At 46.3% G+C, this 21,158-nt stretch overlaps 1 protein-coding gene across 2 annotated transcripts; it reads right to left on the reverse strand.

Moving 5' to 3' along the window:
* Positions 1–7,617: 7,617 nt before the first annotated feature.
* On the reverse strand, positions 7,618–21,085 carry THUMPD2 (THUMP domain containing 2). 2 transcript variants are annotated; one of them, XM_064407135.1, is made up of 11 exons: positions 20,950–21,085; positions 20,452–20,584; positions 18,895–19,310; positions 17,691–17,768; positions 16,339–16,391; positions 15,935–16,022; positions 15,265–15,336; positions 14,519–14,633; positions 12,449–12,566; positions 10,882–10,967; positions 7,618–10,797 (listed from the first exon to the last, which is right to left on the reverse strand). In XM_064407135.1, exons 1-11 carry the CDS (start codon positions 21,046–21,048, stop codon positions 10,517–10,519), a joined length of 1,539 nt encoding a protein of 512 aa, XP_064263205.1. In that variant the 5' UTR covers positions 21,049–21,085; the 3' UTR covers positions 7,618–10,516. The 2 variants fall into 2 exon arrangements, with proteins under 2 accessions (XP_064263205.1, XP_064263204.1); XM_064407134.1 differs by having other exon boundaries at positions 7,618–10,967.
* Between the last annotated feature and the right edge of the window lie 73 nt (positions 21,086–21,158).

The following is a 21,158-nucleotide window of genomic DNA, read 5'->3' on the forward strand; positions in this document are numbered from 1 at the left end:
AGAAACCCACAGCAAATGCCAGAAACCACTAAAAAAAAAAAGAAATCCAACCAACTTACTAAACTCCAAATTGTACAACAGACCCCACGTTATTAAAAAAAATAAGCAAATCTCTACCTCTACGTTAACTCAAAGAGGCAACAACACTCTATAAAATTAACTTAATAACCAAACAAATTAACAATACAAAAAAAAAATAGAAAACAATAAAAAAACAAACCAACAAACCAACTAGAATTAACAAAAAAATTATTCCTGACTCAATAAACCCAAAATTCCTCTGTCCAATAAAACAAAAATAGCACCTAGAAATAAACACAAAGCCAAAGGATAAATGTAACCAGAAACAAGACCTCCCTAAATATTCGTACCCATAAAACATACATTGCAATCAAACAAACTAAATAAACAAAACCCCGATAACATGATAAACAATAATGCAATAATGTGTATTTTTTAAACTGCACAAATTTACTACAGGACACTACTTGGAACCAAAGGAAACAAGCACTACATGCGCTAATAAAAGCCACCACAACAGAATTTAAAACCTACATTCTACTTCATGCTTCACCATCCATAAAAATCATAGTAAACTATAAAAAACATATCGTTTAAAAGCATAATACCCCACCAAATAAACAAAATCCGACAACAAAACTCAATTCAAAAACAGCCTTGTCATCAACGCCTGAGCCAAAAACCATAAGATGCAAGAAGTTCACCATATCCCGCACCACACATCAATTGCAAACAAAATAAAACGATACAGTAAATTCATAAAAACCACCTCAAAGCCACGACGTAAAGGAAATTTCAACGATTAAAGCTCCCGGCGGCGGGCGGAGCGCGGCTCCCGGCGGGAACGCGGCTCCTCCGGCGGCTCCTCCGGCACGCAGGGGCCGCGCCGCGCCGGGAGAGCCCCGCCCGCTGCCCCTGCCCGGCGGGGCCGGCACCGGGCCCAGGAGGCCCCGGCGGCGCCCGAGCCCCGCGCCCGGAGCGGCCGGCAGCGGCCGGGGCCAGCGCAGCGCCCGTGCCGCCTCTGCCGCCCGCCGGCCCGGCACGGCTCCCCTCGGCTCCGCACGGCTCGCACCGGCGCGGCTCCGGCACTCCCGCGGCAGCCCGGCCGCCTTCCCCTCCCACCGCAGCAACTGCCCGGGCCGCGCCAGGAGCGCTCCCGCGCCGCAACCTTCGGGGCCGGGCCGCGGGCACAAGAAGCGCCCTCAAAGGCAGCGGCACGGCCCCAGTTCAACCCCGCAAAGGCTGCGAGAGCTGCAGCTTCCTTCAGCTGAACCCCGAAACTGAGGCAGCGCGGGCTGCTCACCCCGCTTCAGCCAGGGCGAATTAATGTGTTCTGCCCTTCAAATTCATGCCCGACAATAGCAGAAAAAAGGGGTTTTCCTCCAATTGCGGTAAAAGGGGGATTTTGACCTCAGTTCAATCCCTTTAAAAGGAGGGACAACAGCGCTGCCCCCTCAACTTAGACCTTAGGATGACGAAAATGGGGGAGGGCTACCTTCAGATCAAGCCCATAATACCACAACAATATTTTTCCCCCTTCCATTTAAAATAGAATACAGGGACTCCCTATCACCCTTGTGATACCCCTAACAAACTGGAAGGTAGGTCTTCCTTCAAACCAATACACTTAAAACCACAAGAGGAGGAAGGAACCCCTCCATTTCAAACACAGACAGTAATGGAAGAGGAGTTCCTTCCCTCTTTTTAATATTTTGTTCCCTCATAATACCCCCTCCTTCTTTTAAATTTCTTTTGCTCTCATAACCGCACCTCCCTTTTTTGGTTTTTGGTGGGGGTTTTTTTGGGTTTTTTGTGGGTTTTTTGGGGTTTTTTTGTGTGTGGGTTTTTTTTTGGTTGGTTTTTTTTGTTTGTTGTTGTTGTTTGTTTGTTTGTTCGTCTGGGGTTTTTTTCTTTGGTTGGGTTTTTTTTTTCTGGCGGCACCAGGGTGGGATTGGCAAGATGAAATTGAAAAGGGAAAGGAGAAAAGTCCCCGCTACAAATCCACACGAGCTCACCTGTTCGGCTGCTGCTTCCCAGCACGAAGCTTTGTTCCTCGGCACCTCCTTCGAGCAATGCTCCACGCATCCAAGTGCGTATCCAGGTGCTTCCCCCAGACCCTCTGAGAAGCTCTCAGCGTCCTTCCACGAGACAGTCCCGGGAGCCCCCCATAAACCCCTCTACTCAGCAGCTCCAGTCAAAAAGGAGCTCAGGCAAACCGCCTCAAGCAGCCCCCGGCAGGAGCCGCCCCCTCATCGTCCTCACAACTTACACCTGGGGCTGCTCTAAGCCCTCATCATCCACACAGCTGGCGCCGTTGCCACGCTCCGACAGCGTCTCTCCCTCTCCAGCACACAGCCCACTTCTCACAGACACAGACCAAACAGAAATCTACTACGGGTGTTGGCTTTTCTTAGTCTGTCTGGTTACACGATTAAAACACGTACATGCAGCGATGGTCACTGAGGAAAAGCTTTCCTGTGGAGAAAACAATCATTCTGGTAGCACACTTTGATACACCTTCAGAAAAAGCAGAACCAGCACCAACTCCTAAGACCCCGGCTGAGGAACCCAGCCCTCCTTGGGACACCCAGTGCAGAAGACCTCGAAAAAGGAGGGGAAAAGTCAAGCTTGGAGTGGAAGAAGAGAACATGAATACACCTGCCTTTAAAAAAAGCCTTCACACAGCAAGAGTGGGAACCAGTCACATTTCTTCTTTCCTTGCTTTCTGTGATGACATAAATATGAAGTAAAACCACATTAAACACAAGGCAGAGCTAGGATTTTACAGGTCTTTGTTTTGGCACTCTGGATGACAAATGCCTCTTTGAGGACTGCGACACGATTTGGGGACTGGCAGAGAACGGCGGCAAAGGGTGCCAGAGAGCCCTTTCTATTCCCTTCAGCCCCTGCCGCTGTTCTTATGGTTCCAGGGCACAGCTTGGTTCATTCCTAGATAGAAACGTTATGGCCATATTTTCATAACCACTACCCATCTCTAGTCACAGTTTCCTACATTCCTGTGTACAAACGAGTGGATAGAGAGAGGGTTTCTATCCAAATGAATTTAGAAACAAATTCCTATTCTTTACCAACACCTACAAAAACGAAAAACTTGTCAAGTTTAGTATACTACACCCACCCCTCCCTGTGAATTTTGTGGCAGCTTTGGGTCCCTCTGGGGGACGGCACCCAGCATGAACCCCCTAATTCGCTCCTCCATGGCCGCATGGCTCCCTCTCCTCGGGACCTTGGGGTGCCCCAAATGACATCAGAGCCCCGAGTCTTGACCCCCCTTTCCCCACCCCCAAAGAAGGCACAGAACGAGTCAAACTGCCCTGGAGAGCAGCGCAGCGCTTCCTTCAAGCCCTTTCCACACGCACATCCCCCCAGAAAGGGACTCCGCCGCACCAAGAAAGGGGGGGCAGCCCCCAGAAGGGCTGAAGTTCCTCCCCAGCCTCGCTGTCACCCCGAGGGGCAGAGACAGGGAGCGGCAGGGACGGCTCGGCACAGAGCGGGGCCACTCTCAGCGGCATGTCGGGAGAGCCGCAGGTCCGGCAGTGTCGGGCCCTGTGTCTGAGCGGCACGGGGGGATCCGCCGAGAGCTCCGGCCCCGTGCGGGGACACCTGCAGGGGCCGAGGGGCGCCGGGCTCCGGCCCTCTGGGCTTTATTCTCCGGCGCCCCGAGCCCCGCGGCCGCGGGGAAAGAAGGAAAATGGGGACGGGAAGAGAGGAGCGATAGCAGGGGATGAGAAAGGGTACGGAGGGACGTCGGGCTGGGGAGGAAAGAGTGAGGGGAAGGGAAAGCCAGGGAGCGGGGGAAGAGGGACCGTGGACAGAGGAGGGAGAGAGTGGGAACAGAACGGAGTAGCGGGGTAGGGACGGGACAGGAAGGATCCGGGTTTGAGAGGTAGAGGAAAATGGGGGAAAGGGAGATAACTAAGGGGAATACGGGGAGGACGAAGGAGGGGTAGAGAGAGGGACAGAAGAGGAAGCCTCACAGAGCCCCGGCTCCACCCCGAGCCCGCCCCGCCCTGCCTGGGATGCTGCGCTCGGCGGAGCTCGGCTCGGTTCGGCGGAACCCGGCTCTTGGGCTAAATTCAGCTGTTATCGGCTAAACTCGGCTATTGTCGGATGCATTCCGCGAGATTCTCCTCTTCGGCGAATCGCTTTTCCGCCGGTAAAGCGGCGCCTCTTCACGTTAAACACGGAAAGCTCGGTGTTCTCCTGCTGCCGTGTCGCGCGGGCAGGAGGAGACGGACACGGACGGCATCGCGTGGTGGGCAGGAGCTCATTAGGCAGTGACTGCACTCGCACTAATTAATGGTCACGAGAGCAGGCGGCCTGGTTCGGCGGAGCTCGGTTCGGTTCAGCCAGCCTTGTGAGGTTCGCCTCGGTTCAGTCGAGGTCGTAAGGTTCGGCTGGTCCCGCCTTGGTTTGCCTCAGCTCATTCAATTCGTCTGAAGGCGGCGACATTCGGTTCTGTTCAATTAAACTTGGCTAAATTCGTCTTGGTTCGGCTCTTCGTCTAAACTCGTTTAAATTCGGCTTTTCGTCTAAATTCGGCTTGTTTCGGTTCTTCGTCTGAACTCGGCTCCGTTCGGCTAAACTCGGCTATCATCGGCTCTTCGGCTAATCTCGTGTATCACCGGCTACACTCGGCTATTTCGTCTAAACTCGGCTACTTTCGTCTCTTCGGCTAAACTCGGCTAAACTCGGCTATCATCGGCTCTTCGGCTAATCTCGGCTATTATCGGCTAAACTGGATTTTTCCCGCCCTCCCCGCCATGTTGAGAAGGTCAAGCAAGTCCGCGACGCTCCACTCCCAATATGTCGACAGCGAGAGGACCTCGGCAGAGAGAAGCGTTTTCGCCGATGCCTGTCAGCAACCGACCGAAATACACCCGCCCGCGGCGCAGCTGAGCCCACAGTCCGTGTCCACGGCACTGGAAACGCCACAGAAAATCCGGCTGGGGCCTCGCCGGTGTCGGGGTGCCACGCAGGCAGTCCAGTAGACGGACGGAAGGCCTCGATTTTCCCCGCTCTTTTTTTCCGCCATCTTGAGAAGGTCGAGCGCGTCCCGGCCGAGCCCCCCCACGCCGTCGGCCGCTGCAGCAGCGCGGCACAGAGAGGCGTTTTCGCCGCCGCCTCTCGGCTGCCTGTCGGGAGGCTGCAGTACCGCGCTCTGGCCACAAGGCGGCAGCGCTGCCGCCCGCCTCAGCCGGGGGCGCCGCACGCCGCGGGGCTGCGGGCAGGGAAGGGGCAGAAACGAAGAGGGGGGGGGATCTCCTCCAAAAACTCCTCTAAAATGCCCCAAAACCACTCGGAAGAAAAATAAAAAACCTGCCTCTAACCCAATAAGAACCAAAATTAAGACCCCTTTATTTTAGACAATATTTAAATATATTTTTTGTATTTTTCATATTTATATTTATAATTTATATTGATGTATAATGTAATTTCTATTCTATATTACATCTATTCCTATTACTTTTGTTCTATTTCTATTTTTATACATATATATATATATTGATTATATACCTCTATATTTAGATTTATATTTCTATAATGCTTTTATAATTTAAAATGACCCCTCTCTACCCAAATAAAAACCAAAAAAGCTCTTTTATACCATATTCAATTTTTTTAAAATTTATGTCTTTCATGTTTTTATATTCACATTTGCATTTAAAATGTATATTGTAGTGTTATTTATATTATAAATTATATCTCTTCCTATTACTCATAATTAGTTATATTTTATTTATATGTATATTTAGATATTTAGTATATTAGATATTTAGATATTTAGTATATTTCTATATTTAGAATTATATCAAAATATGTATGTTCATAGTATTTAAAATAAAATCCCTGCCTCTAACACAAAAACCAAAAGCCCTTTCTTTTAAACTATATTTAAATCGTTTTTATTTATATTTTTCATAATTATATTCACATTTGCACTTATAATTTTATTGATGTATTATATTGATAAATATATAATGTATATAAAATGTAATATAGATAAATTATTAATAGTATATATATGTACTGCTAATACTTATATTTACTTAGCTTAATTTTTATGTATATCTTTATTATATATTTCTATATTTAGATTTCTACCTTTATTTTATGTATATTTATAATTTTTATAATAAAAACCCTACCTATTGCCAAATTAAAAACAAAAAACCCCTTTATTTTAAGCTATAGTTAAATATTTTTACATTTATATTTTTGATATTTAAATTCATATTAACAAGTGGTTATATAGTATATTGATGTACAATATTTAGATAGACAACATATATGACATATGTTATAATAAGATATATATAGTATAATTTGTACTATGTATTGTATCAATAGAAAGGAAAAGTTAGAAATAGTCTTAGAGATAAAAAGAAATAGAGAGAATAAGAAATACAGTTAGAGAGAAATAGAGTTGAAGAGGAAAGGAAATAGCATAAAAGTTAAATAGAAAAAGAAATAGAGTGAAAAAGATACAGTAAGAGAGAAAAGGAAATAGAAATACCGTTAAAGCTAGAGAGAAAAATAAACAGAGTTCAAGTATAAAGTATATAGAGAAAAAGAAAGTGAAATAGGGAAATAGTCATAGAGATAGAGAAGAAGAGATAGAGTTAGAAACAGTGAGAAAGAGAAACAGAGCTAGAGATGCAGTTAGAGACAGACAGAAAAAGTCCGAAACAGAAAAGTGAAGTGAGGAATAGACTGAAAAGGTGAGAAGCAAAGCAAGAAATACAGTGGAAAAAATGACTGAAGCACACCAAAGACAGGAGCCAAAGGGTGGGGGGGTTGCTTTAGGGTTGACTCAACTTTATTGAAAGAATCAGATCTGACCCCACCACTACCTGCCACTGCCACTGCATCTCCTGCCTGTCTCCAGCACCACTGAATCTGCCACCCGTGTCCCCATACCAGGGACGGTGGCAGAAAATCACACCAGAAGCACGGTGGCAGTGTCAGAGCTGGGTCGGGTTCAGGCAGGCAATAGACACCTTTCTGAGTGTGGCATTTCCCGCGGGAGCTGCAGTACGCCGTGCTCATCATCAGGCAGCAGCAGTGATTTCCGTCCTGGCTGAGATCTCCAGCTGTGTCAGACAGAAAACCCTCTGAACACTGACAGCTATTTCTACTGCCTTCACAGAGATACTTTCTTCCATTTTCAAGCCCTTAAATTATATACATAAAATTATACTTGCATTTTTAAACCCTCTGTATCTATATTTAGAATTTCTTATACTCCAAGATCCTTGTATACAATTCAGTAGATACAGGATTGTAGTTGCAAGTAATTTTTTAAATAATTCTTTTTATATAGAGATAAGGAAGGCTACAATTTTAATATTTTTTGCACAAACACAGCCCCTAAACTTCCAAGCATTTTTTGGCTGTAACCTCCATTTTTGGGAGGACCCCACCTAACCCCTTTCACACCCAACTCACCTTCTCCTCCACTGCATCTTCACTCTCCCAGTGACACTGGGGTGCCCCAAATTACGTCATCACCACCCAGACTCCAACTTCTATCCTTTTTACTCACCCCCAAAGGAGGTACAAAATTAATTAAACTAGTCCAGACAGCAGGGTGTTTGTTTAATAATCCCATTTACATACATACAGCCCCCTTCCAGAAGGGGCCTCCATATAATTTCTTATATTCTAAAATCTTGTATAGAATAGATATATTTTTATTTTAAAATGCATCTACATACAAATTAGTATTTTTTTCTGTATACAAAAATGAGAAACTTTACAGGTTTCAATACATAAATAAGTATGAGCAGAAATTCAGTATTTATTTCAGATATGCTGATGTCCACAGTTACACAAGCACAGTGTGCCAGTAATAACATGACTAGCTATATTTAATACTAGGATATTTTGAATGGCAATATGTAACAAACTGTGTCTCAATCTGCTATTCAAAGAAGGCTAATTATAATCTGATAAAACGCAGCTTGGGATCTATCTCTAATTACCTTACTTCTGGTTAAATTACAGCTCCTGACTGTAAAATCCCTGATAAATCAGTTTTAATCTATTGCTCTCGTCAAGCTAAAAGAATTGAGACAACATAATGGCATTAACATTTAAAATTATATTCTTGCATATCTAACACAGAACTTTATCCAATCCCAACATGTATTGGGAATCTATTCAGTCTGCTTCTATATATTCTGTGAATACAGTGAATTACCATAAGTCTACTGTTGTTAAAATATAATTTTAATGTATCCAGTTCCTAGAGTGTGTATATTGTACAAGAAAAAATATCTGCAAAGGTCTGGGTTCACTTCTAATTTCTTCCAAAGAGCTGCACATATTTTTGTATTTTAAAATACTGATGTAAAAGTATGTATTTATTTGTATTTGTAGTTGACTTGCTTTGACAAAATACAGAAAAATTTGCTTGCTATTCCTCAGAAAAACAGTTTTGTGAAGAGCAGCTCTATTATTTTTGCATGGCTGCTATATAGATAACATATGATCCAAGTGATTACAGAAGAATTCATCTATACTTACAGCACGTCTCAGAATTTCACACATAGATGTTTCTTTAGGGTGTGTTTTTCCACAGAATGGGGTTTTTTTTTTTGTAGTTTTTTAATGTGTCTGTAGTTCAACATCAAAGAAACTTAGAGGGAACACCTGGAAAATTTTCAGTGTTGGTATGACTACAGGGCACATATCATTATGTTCATCACTGGTCTCATCACTGTAATTCCCCAAACATCCAACAACTTCAAAAAGCAGCAGACTGAAGACACCAGTTTATTGCCTCCAAAAATGCAGCACATACAAATAATGAGGGTTGATATGACATTAGCACTGCGAGTGCCATTTACATTCCTTTTTTGTTGGTGTTGCAAGACTAGAAAAATCAGCTTTCATACAAAAAAAACCAAGAAGGGACCAAAAATAGCCCTAGGACATAGGTAAAGGCACTACAATACACAAACAGAACTTGGCAGCACAACACAAAACTATCCTTCCATGTCTCATGGGCAAGGAACAAATGTCTCACAGCTGCATGTGGGCAGCACAACATGGCCTAAGCTGCTTTCTTCTAAAATACCAAAGCAAAAATTCTCACCAAGACATTTCTAAATGTTTTTGGAAGCACAATGGTTGAAGAATACTGAACCACACTAGATAAATACAGTTAACCATAGTTCAAAGTAATTGTTTGTAAAAGAGTAACAATTTCAAACTATAATTACACATTATTCCTCGATTTCTTTGATACGCTCAGTGTTAAAAAAAAGGCAAGCCAAATGAAACAAAAACAAAATCAGAAACTACAACAAACAAAAACAAACCTCCCCCCAAACCCTACCTTAAAGTTTGCTTTAGTCCAAAATGCTGCTGAATTTCAAAATAAAGCCTTTATCATAGACTGCACAGCTGTAAAAATATACATTAACAACCACAAGATATTTTAGGACACAAAAATGTGTTTGAAAATGCAAATATAGTCCCATTTTATACTTTTCTCATTAAAAACATTTGAGAGAAACAGTGTTGAAGTCAACAAAATAACATTGTTAAACCTCTGCTCTTTAAGGTAATCTTCAGTCAACAGCTTGACACAGAAGCATACAGAAATGTATTTTATCCTAATTTTCCCTCCCCAAAAGGCCTCCAGTGTTCCTGCAGATTGACATGGCTTAGGAAAGCAGTGAGAAATCTTTATGTTTAGTTCTCACAGAAAACATGCAATGTTTTTTGGTTTTTGCTATCTCAGCCTTTGTACAAAGGACTCTAAAACCCAAAGGAGAAAGTGATTTCAGTATTGCCTTGGGCCCTTTCTTTCATGCTGGTACAGTTCTAGAAGCCCTATTTTGATGAGACAGAAGAACGAAGAGAAAAGGTACAGGGAACAAAAAAAGGTGCCACAATCAAGTGCAGGAGAGAAAGGGAGAGGCAGGGCAGGGAGGACCCAGGACACATAAAACAGGGTCAGGGCCCAGGGCCTGGGACTGGCTGCAACTCCAGCTGTCACTGCTGCTTCTTGTCCTTCTGGCCTCCCATCCTGCTCAGCATCTCAGGGGGCACACCTATCCTCCATCTAAGAAAAACCTGAACACTAACAATAGTTAGAATAGACAAAGCTGCAGCTTAAGCATTACTTTAAAATGAATACTGGAGTGCACAGCCCAAAGATCATGGGCTACCACATCTGGCTTTGCAGTTCTGCAAATCAAGACTCTCTCCCACAGAAACTCCTCCCAATACCGAGCAGCTTTGCCTAAACGAGGATTTGAGGACTCTGCCACATTACAATACACTATATCCTCGTTCACTGAATCCAATACAGTAGAAATACTGCAGCTTCCACCTCCCCTATTAAACCAGAGACAGAACAGCACAGTGCCTTAGGACTTCCCAAGGACATGAGGCAATCTAAGGGATGGCAGTGGGTGTGTCTGCATCAGCAGAGGCTGCTCCCGAAGCATTCAAGCTCCCTTCAGCCCACGGCCAGAGAGCTCCCAGTGCCAGGGAGTGTACCAGTACTGGGACAGCTCTCAGTCCCAGTTCTGCTGCTCCCAGGAGCAGACACCTTCCTGTATTTGTGTATGAAAGCATCAGTCTTGCCCAGGCTAACGGCATAGACACCCTCTGGCAGCAGAGACCCGAAATGTCTGCTGAGAACAGGTTTTCCACACCCCTGGGCCAAGGAGGAGGAATTCCCATCCACACTTGGGGCTGCTCCACTGTCACCATCAGCAGAGGCCTCAGCAGGGTCACCTCCAGCACACCTGGTCAAACCATCCATGGCTTGTGCAGGGGCTGCTCCACTGTCACCATCAGCAGAGGCCTCAGCAGGGTCACCTCCAGCACACCTGGTCAAACGATCCACGTGTCTGCGGAGCTCCTGGCTCAGCAGCAACACCAGGGTCCCTCCAACACGAAGCACTCTGGCAATCACAGGAAAAAGAAAAGTTAGGTGTTGATCCCTTCTGGCATCCCTTTGCCTGTGCAGAACTTTGCCACTGCTGACACTTCAGATGCCATCTGCATTCAGTGAAACACCTGAGTGTGTCACAGCTCAGCTCAGTGAGCTGCACCTCCAAGAGGAATTTAAATCCCCCATCTTCTTACTTCTTTCCAAATACGAGAACAGGGCCCTGTCCTGACTCCAAAACATTTCTGATGTTAGTAGTTTTTTCTATTGGGTTAGCAGGGAAGAGAAACTAATCTTTTACCACACTCAGCATTCTTTCAAGGATCAAGGGCACCATCAAGCCCAGGGTTTTTGGAGCTTGGAAAGGAACAGCCTCCCAGTGCAGCAAGGGCTGCTCAGATTAGCATGGTAATTCTGAAACTGGCCCTTCCTTTCGGAAACTTCAAAAAATATCCTTTTGGAACTTGGCCTGTTCCACTGATCCTGAATGGCTTTCAAACTCAGGAAGCAGAAGAAAATTAATCAGTGTTTGCAATTAATTTTTCTAGGTATATGTCCAAACATTACATGTGATTTGAAAGAAGGGAAAAAGAAATACTATCCTGACTCAGTTTACAGTAAGTAGTTTGAACAGCTTTACTGGTGGGGCTCTCATGGCCCCTTCCTCATCTCTACCTTCCTAAGGGAATATTTTACTTAGGATGGACCAATAGAGCAAATAAGGCCAGAAAACAAGATTGCCATACCATTCTGTGGAGCCATGCAACCTTCTCCATCACCTTCCCACCACATTCCTGCATTGGCTGAGTAAGATCAACATCTGCTGAAGAGCAGTCCTAGAGAAAGGGCTTCTTTTCAGGCAAGAAGTAGAGGGGAAGATGGCTTGACCTGTCTGTTAGAAGCAGCCCAGCTATCAGCTTGGCCCAACTCTGCCACCAAATGACATGGTGAGAGACAAAAGAACACACCAAAAACCAGCCCAGGCTGCTAGTGAGGCGTTCCTGAACAGCAAGGACAATGCACGTCCCTTCTTCTAGTCTAGAGATCCTTCCTGCCAAGGCAGGCTGGTCAAAGCTTGGCTGTGACCTCAAAAAGAAAAGACTATCAATTTATACAAGCAGGCCTCAACTAGAAAAGGATTATAGCTTTATTTGCCTGGCCACACTTTAACTTTGTCCAGGTAGGCCTCTCCTCTTTCTCCTTTCTGCCACACTGGAGTATGGCTTAGAAACATTTCCCAATTGTGAATTGCAAAGAGCATTTGAGAGCACGGCTCACACAGGATCCTCCCTTGGCAGCTCACAGCTGGCGAAACACAACATAACAGCCTCCAAGGGACAAGTAATGGGCTGAGACCTCCACAGCCTGCACAGGGTCACACTACAGAGTTGGAGACTATGGAATAAAGCAGATCTGAAGCTGGCTGAATGCTCAGATCACAAACCATCATGGCACTTCCATCAAACCCATGAGGGTGCCAAAAGCCACACATACCTCTCCATTTCCTGGAGAAGATCTGGTAGGAGCTGGGAATCACTTGTGGTCTTGAACTTCTTCCCAAATGGAATATCCGAAATAACACTATCAAAGCTTTCTGAGGGCAATGGCAGTGCTGGAGAATAAAGGCAGGTCTTTACTTATCTCTGACTCGTGAAAAATGCACAGCAGCTCTGCCCCTGTTCCCCCTTCAACACTGCCTGCCAGCTCTTTTTGGGCTATGCACATTCACATAATCCACATTTTGGATTATGCAGATTCAAAGCTCCTTCTGCACTTGCCCTCACGAACTCCATCATGGAGACACCACCCCTCTGCAGACTGGCAGGAGACAAACGCGTGGCAGCACCGTTCAGTCTGCAGAGTCTCCACTCCTGAGGATGTCTGCCCCTGCAGCAAGACTCTCCTAGGGCACTACACGGTCCCAGATTAACTGCTGCCTCTCAACACCCAGTACACCTTAAACATGAAAATCAAATTGTTGAGCAAAACACAAAAGAGCTACATTTGTGAGCACTTTACTCAGTGCAAATGTTCAAGTGCACATGTATGAATGGCAAGGAGCCACCTCCAGTTCCTCTCCATGCCAGTTTTGTTCCCTCAAGGAATCTGGTTACAGCCAGAATCACTTGGATCCTGTCAGAGCTCATGCCTTTGAAGGGTCACCTCAGAGCTTCTGCATCCCAGCTGAGGTCAGCTCCCCTAAGGAAGATGCAGCCTGTGCTGATGAAGGCTGGCCACGTGCCAGGCTGTGCAGGCCAGCTGATACCCTTCCTGAGACCCTGGAGGTCCCTCCATCCCGTGCCAGGCTGCACAGCAGGCTGGGATCTCTCCTGAGACCCTGGAGGGCCCTCCATCCCGTGCCAGGCTGCGCAGCCGGGCTGGGATCCCTCCTGAGACCCTGGAGGTCCCTCCATGCCATGCCAGGCTGTGCAGGCCAGCAGGCCTGGGCCCTGCACAGACCCTGGGGTCCTCCATCCCTCAGGGTGCTCCAAAAGCGCCTGACACTGCCTTGAATAGATAGCAGGACTAAAGACTTCCAACAGTCCCTCCTCACCTAAACTGTTATGAGATTCTATGCCAACTTTTCTACAACTAGCTGGGGATGTTTCCTGGACCATTCTTGGGTCAACACTTGCAGCACAACAACTGGGTATCAATTTTATCTGCAAATGAAAGGACACACCACCTACAGCCCTTCTCAAGACGTGCAGAAGTTACAGCTTCTGACCAGTGATGGAGACACCAACTTGCTCAGTTTAGAAAACCTGACAGCTAAGTACCTTCCATTATCCTAGAAACCAAAGTCAAACACAGCTTTTAAGTGAGAAATAAACCTACATTTTTATAAAAAATCAATGTTTCTTACCATTCCAGTAATAAATAAGTACTGCAAGGTTAAAAAAAATATGCACACTTCATCACTCATGCACAGGGAAACTCAGCCAGCTTGCCTGTCATGGATTTCATACAGGCATAATTTAGCCTCAGACTCTGAGGTCCAGAATAAGGTCATACAATTATTTCCTTCTCTGCAGAATCACTTGTAAACCAAGAGTAAACAGACTTCCTTTTACAGGAGAAAGGAACCATAATTCAAAATACTCCTACTGCAAAACACGAACAATGCAGCTCAGCTTAATGTGTCCTCACCAATACTCACCTGGTAAATCTAACTTACAGGCTGCATTTCATTTGGATTTGTCCTGGCTGTGTTCCACTAAGATACAAAGAAATCTCACATGGTACATACTCTTTATGGTATTGTGGTGGTAAATCACACATTTACCATGAAGAGAGAATTACTGTCCATGGCAGACAATTGTAATTTTTATTGTCTTCAATAAAAAGATGATAAAAGATAAAATGCTGACTTCATTCTTACCGAAGTTACAGGCAGCAGGGAGGAAGTACCTCCCTTCATAATTATCCCTTCACTAGCACTAGTACCAGAGCCACAACCCAGCTATTTGTTGGGAGTTAGCTCTGCAACGTATCACCTCAGGGAAACCTACCTGTACAATCCCAGAAATACAAAATATCCACCTGGAAGTCCCACAGACATACCTTTCACAGAAGCTTTCAGCAGCTCAATCTTATCCACTAAGCCTGCAGCTCTGATATTGCCATCTGCACCCTCTAACTGTGAGTCACTTATGTCAGCACCCCAGTAACAGGCTTCCTGTCCAGAGAGAGAGAAAAGTAATTTTGTGAACACTCTAGTTCTTTATTTCATTAACCCTTCTTGAACTGCCTTGTTGCACAGCTCTTGCAAGACAGCCCCCTTTCTGGGACATCTGCTGTTGTTACAAAAAGCAATCCACAATCCACAGGGTGGAGCAACGGAGGAAGTATGTGCTGTCTCCATTCTTTTAATCTTCAGAAATATTAATGTTCAGAAGTTTGTGCTGTCTCCACTCCTTTAATGCTGTGGTCTGCTCAAGACACTTGAAATGACAGAAATACCAAGAGCATGTCCTAACAGCACGACCCCAGCTAGGTACAGCCAGCCCCACTGCCCCTAATGCTGACAACTGTCCCATGACACCAACTCTTCCAACCCCAGGAAACTTCACAAGCTCGTGGCTGCCTCACACAAACCCTGCAGTGGGAATCACCAGCTGCACCAGCCTGCAGGACACATTCATCTGGGGAACCTTTGTACTGAAACACTTCTAGCTGCCCAAGAAGATTGGTTTGGTTTTACCTTTCCAGGCAGCAATGGCCTTTGGCCTAACTGGCAGAGAGAAAACCCTGTCCCACAAGTACCAATTTCCCTGCAGGGGTCCAGCAGCTGGGACTGGGATACTCACAGGCCACTCCTTGGCAGCCTCCAGCAGGATGGTTCCTAACCCACACATGGGATCCAGCACAAGGGCACCAGCCTACAAAAACAGAGGGGTTACTGCATCCCCAGCATGCCAAACTCCTTACCCAGGACAGAGGTCACAGAGGGATGTGCACAACCCCACTGAACCCAGCACAGGTTAACAAGAATCTCTGGTAATCCCTGGCCAAACTTGCCTGTAAGAGAATATAGTGAAAAGCACCAATAACTTCACTGCAGACAGTGTGTAGCTATTGGGGAGCTTGAGGAGGAGGAGACATTCAGGAGGAAATATTACAAGTGGACTGCAGACAGATGTTGGTACCACTGTGAAAAGAGACCACGTTTCCTTGGAAAACAACAGCAAACAACATTTCATTTTTTCACTGTTGCAGAACAGCAGAAAAAATCTTGCCACTTAGACATGTATCTGTACAAGGATTACCAGCTCTGTTGAGAAGCACCTGGAGTTACAGCAGACACCTGGCTGAACTGCAGGTGACAGCACACTCATCACAGGCATGGCAGACCCTGGCCACAGGCACTAGGGAATGGGGCACTGAAATCACCCCACTCCTCCCCAGCCCCAGACCCCATGAGCAGCACCCCATTCCCTTCGTTCAGGACCCATTTCTTCACAAGGAACATTCACTGACCCTGATTTCAGCCAGAGATGCCATGGCCCATGCCACTGTTGACCTCAGTCCTGCTGTTCTGATATACTCTCTGTTTGCCAATGGAAGCCTGCAGACAGCAAAAAACCAAAATAGTTAACTAAAACAGCAGCAGAACCACCCAGACAAGCCCATGTAATGTCAAAGAACAAATGAAATAGACAGATCTCCTGGGAGACAGAGAAGTCTGCTTTTAACCATAACTCTCTGTGTGTTTATTTAAAACCCAGGCAGATCACAAGACTAATTTAACAACAGTGATTATCAAACCAAAAGATACATACTCATGGCAGATAGCAACATTTACAAATCCTGTCTGTTCTGATATTGCCACAACAAATCCTGACTGTTCTGACATTGCCCAACAAAGTGGGGAGAACACTTACCTGAAAAGAGGAATCCCCACCACAGAGTGAATGTCATTAAGATGTACAAAGATCTAGAAGAGGAAAAAAAACAAACCAAACATTTTAAAGTCTCAAACTCATACAACAATAGCTTTAACTGATTTAAACCAGACACAGATGCTTCTACAAACTTCTGATTTCAGTTTTTAAGAACAAAAATCCATACTACAAACAACAACAATTAATTGGAAGAAATCCCACTAGATGATCTGAATGCCACTTTACAGATTATTTAATGCTTAATCAAGCTGAGGGGGATTTTGTCAGCCAGGAATCCATCAGCAAGCACTTGAATTTATAAGGGGGCCTATTTCTCCTTAACACAGCATAGGAATTTTTAGTTATAAATCCATTTACTACAAGTGGGAGAATATTATTCACTGTATACTAGCAACAAAATAATAAACATTTTAAAAACACCAACTAAACAAAAAAACCCCAAACAAAAACCCCAAACCAAACCCCACCAAACAAAAAAACCCAAAACAACAAGTAGCTGTAGGCAGCTACAAGAAATTGTTCTGCTGTCCTATAGAGAACATCCCAAAAGAAGACTGAGCTCCCCAGCAGGTCTTGTATGACTGCAATCCCTGCCCCAGGAAGCACGAACACTGCTGGAAAATCCCAGTCCTCAGCACTTGAACAGCTTCAGAGCAAAAGTCTGGGCAAGAACAGGACGTGCAGGTGAGCCTCACCAAAGCTGTACATAGTACACAGTGCTCAGGGTGGGCACCAGCGCCAGGAAATTAACTCCAGAGTTTCTGCAGGTCTGGAATCTCTCAGCATCAGAGCTGAGAGCAGCTTCCACAAGCCAAGGGCAGGGATGGACAAACATCCCTGAAGAAACATTCCTTGTCAGGAGCAAGCAATCCTCTGGAAGGTCTCCGCGCAGCTGCACCAGCAAGGGTGCACAAAGGGAGCTGTTTGCTATTTGTGGAGGAATGTTCCCCTGGGCCTTGTATGTGATATTCTCAAGTCCAGCTCCTTGAGAACAGCCTATGATGCCTGCTCCCTTCCCCTCCAGAGGCCACAGACACCCACGGCTTAGGTGAATTCCATTTTCACAGTCAGAGTCCAGCAGTCTGTGAGGGTGCTGGATCCTGAAACTCCTCCTCTGGGGATCCTTCCCCTCCCATGCAGGCAGGGGTTCATGCCAGAGCTCTGAAGGCACACACACACCAGGGCCACACACATGCTGATTTTCAGGTAAATTCAGCAGCAGGAAGACCAGCAGGGACAGGCCATGGTCCCACATGCAAAGGGAGCAGAGAACAAAACCAAAGGTGTCAGGGTGAGTCTGGAAGCATCCACAGGCAGACAAGCAGTCCTACCTCCACGTCAGGGTCCCGCAGATCAGTACGCCACCCGCACTGCTTCACCAGCGCCGTGCCAATGGCTCTTCCGACCTCCTAGGAGGGGGAGAACAGTCACAGGCATGAAAAAACATAGAACTGGGAAAACTGCAGAGCACAGCCTCGGATGCACAACCCTCAGAAATCCCGGGGAAGAGTCTATGCCTAAGAGAGTAACTCAACTCACAGCAGAAGAGATGCAACAGGGCAGAGCAGGTGAGTGAGAGGCAAAGCAAACATGGCACAAGGCAAACAACCAACACTCAGCTGCAGCAAGAGGAGAGGCTGAAGCTCCAGTCCTGACCGAGTGACAATAAAACATTCACTTGAGTTGGACTTGATCCTTGTGGATCCCTTCCAACTCAGAATATTCTGTGACTGCCACCATTTTGGAATTCTTAATCACATGCACAAAATACTTCCAATGGCTCTAAGGCAGATTACCCAACAGAAAACCTGCAAATGCACAACAACTCACAGTATTAATGTTTTCATTACATATAGAAAGCTCTGATTACCTTTAGAGTACAGGTTCAAACACAGCACAAATTTAGGCAAACACCCTCGTAGGGAAGCTCATGTGTCTCACCTCACCAAGGTGCTAGCTTTAGCAGGAAAAAAACCTAAACTACTGACACCTTCCAGTAAGAGTAACCCGCCCAGATGGGAAGAAGGCTGAATAGAACAGACCCTGGAGGACTGCATGCCACTATTCTCTCCTAAGGACCAAGACTCCCAGGGCTGTATTCCTGAAGAACAAATTCTCCACAATACCTAGTCAGAGGCAACTGAAACCGTGAGTTCTGGCTTTTACCCCTTCATCCAGACTGCCACAACTGAGAGGAGTCTGGCCCCATGGTCCTTGCAATGGCCCTTCAAGTAGCTCTAAATTACCCAATCCCTCCTCAGCCTCCACAGGCCCAGAACCTCAAACTCTTACCTTTGCTTATCCTCAACAAAAGGTATTGATTTGAAAAACATGAAGGGTAATAGTGCACAGAAATCAAAACCAGTATTTCCACTTGTTTAAGGTGAATGCAGGTTAAGGGCTTTTTGAGAAAATACAGAAAAAGTTCACATCAGTTTATTATTCCAGAAGACATAACACAACTGAAATGACAAACAAACAACACATCTCTGTTCACCCTTGCTGAATTCTTTTAAAGTAGGTACCTCAGCATACCTGTGAAGTCAGTATTCTGGCAATCGCTCCACTGCAGCGACATGACACCCTGAAGCTGAAGTTAAGCTCCTCACTGGCAGCAGGATCCTCTCCACTGCCTCTGGAAGGCAATTCTGAGGAAGTCCTGCTCTCAGTCCAGCACTCCTGCCTGCTCATTCTGTCTGGTGCCTCACAGGCCTCCCCAGCTCCCACCTGACACTCTTCAGACACAATTGCCTTCACTTGCTTCGTTTTCTGCCTTTTACTTGCAGTATTTGTCTCTTCTTCTGACTTTCTCTTCAGAGCCAATGCGTTTTCTTGAGAGGCATAATCTGTTTTCCCCTTGTGTCCATGAAGTTTTCTCCAAACAGAGATAATGTCCAGCCAGTATTTCGGGTCCTCAATGACAAGGCTTTTAATCTCATGAAGCATTTTCCCTAGAAGAAAAAAGCAGTTTTGGGTTAAGTACCTCATCCTCGGCATTTCACTTCCCTAGGGACTGAGCACAGCTGTTCACAGCAGCTGTGTTCAGATTTCATTCATGTGTGAGTCCAGAATCACAGGCACAGCTGAGCTCTCAGCACCCACCAGGAGCCACAGAGGCACCCCTCTGATTACCAGCACTGCTCAGCCAAGACTAAATCATCAAGGGTTGAATTCTGCACAAGAACTCAGCAGCTGCAGAAAACCAGAGCACCTGTGAGAGTCATTCCCAGGGACAGAGCACTAGCCTGCCATGCCACCCTCCCCAGAAAGCACTTGACCCAGGTTTAAGTGATGCAGAACGCTCTCCACAATTGAAAGACAGATACAAACATTAATTACTTTGAGTCATCTCAGGCAAAACCAAGTTTATTCTTTCAGAAAGAAAATTTCTGCTTCCCATTCATCACTGTGCCTTCAATCCTGCAACACACACCTACATGTGTGGGCAGTCCCAAGCTAGCCACAAGAGAGGCATGAGGAACAGAGAGGTCAATTCACTTACATACATAAAAGCTTGTCAAGAAAAGAAAGGTCTTTCTAGTGATCACTTAAAATCTTAGAATCATGATCAAATTTCATCCTCAAAGCTGAAGGTAATCTCCCAAATAAAAATCCAGCAGCAGGCAGATATCAATCCATCTAACTTGAAATTCTCACTCCACCACTGACAGAGAACATGACCCAAGCAGCTGAGACTTAGAAGGAAGCTGCATACTTAGGAGTAAATTGCCACAATATGTAGGTCGGGATTCACTTTGTTTAACAGAAAATAAGACTTGTTAAAATAAACACAAGAGATCCAGGACTGAACTTTGGTTTTCGGGTGGGTTATTATTCTCTTTTTTGGGGCTGGGCAGGGGAAAGAGTCTCTAAAATACAAATATACACTCAGTGCCAGCAGAATACAGGCTGCAAGGTAGCTATGGAAAACAATTTAAAAGCCCTTTTCAGGTCAAAAAATGTTGAAAATACACGTGGGTGAAAGACACTTCAGAATCGATTACTGTCAATTAGAACTACAGCCACCAGTAAAAACCTAAACACTTCAAATGTTATAACCAGGACTCAAACCAAGGCTTCCCGTGTCCGTACCTCTGTTCCCGGACACCGGCAGCGGACTGTGCTTCTTCAGCAGCAGGAACAGGCGCTCCCCCGAGCGCAGCTGCCGCAGCTCTCCAGGTCCCGCCGCCGCCCTGAAGAACACTTTTCCCGAGACGCAGTCCACCTGCGGGGAGAACACCCGTCGGACCCGGCCGGGCGGCTCCGGGTGAGCCCCTCCGGCAGCCCCGCGGCAGCGCGGCCCCGGCTCCCTGAGGGTGAGCCCCTCCGACCCCGGCCAGCCCCGCGCCGGGGGCAGTACAGCTCGGGCCGTGCTCGCCGGGCTCCGGGCGCGGAGCTCCCCGCTCACCCGGACCGGACCGGACCGCCCGGCTGGTCACTGGCTCCGGCTCACCCGGACCGGGCCGGCCGGGCGGTCACTAGCCCGGCTCCCCGCTCACCCGGACCGGACCGGATCGCCCGGCTGGTCACTGGCTCCGGCTCACCCGGACCGGGCCGGCCGGGCGGTCACTAGCCCGGCTCCCCGCTCACCTCGGTGGCGCCGAGCCGCGCCCGCACCTCCCGCGCCAGGAAGGGCTCCAGCCCGCGTCCCGCCGTGCAGAAGAACCTCCCGGGCTCTGCCGACGACATCTTGGAGGTGTGGCCTGCTGGGGGGCGGGGCCCTTCGGGGGCTACTGGGGGCGTGGCCTAATTCGGTCAGTAGATTAAAAATTAACTTTAAAAATAAAAATTAAATTTTA

This window comes from Passer domesticus, unplaced genomic scaffold (assembly GCF_036417665.1).
Source record: "Passer domesticus isolate bPasDom1 unplaced genomic scaffold, bPasDom1.hap1 HAP1_SCAFFOLD_81, whole genome shotgun sequence".
NCBI lineage: Eukaryota > Metazoa > Chordata > Aves > Passeriformes > Passeridae > Passer > Passer domesticus.

Coding starts and splice junctions, on each gene's coding strand:
- THUMPD2 (XM_064407134.1), bottom strand. CDS start 21,048: ATGTCGTCGGCAGAGCCCGGGAGGTTCTTCTGCACGGCGGGACGCGGG. Junction 17,769..18,894: donor CCAGAATACTGACTTCACAG/GTATGCTGAGGT, acceptor TCCCCCTCCTAG/GAGGTCGGAAGAGCCATTGG. Junction 12,567..14,518: donor GCTGAAAGCTTCTGTGAAAG/GTATGTCTGTGG, acceptor TTTATTCTCCAG/CACTGCCATTGCCCTCAGAA.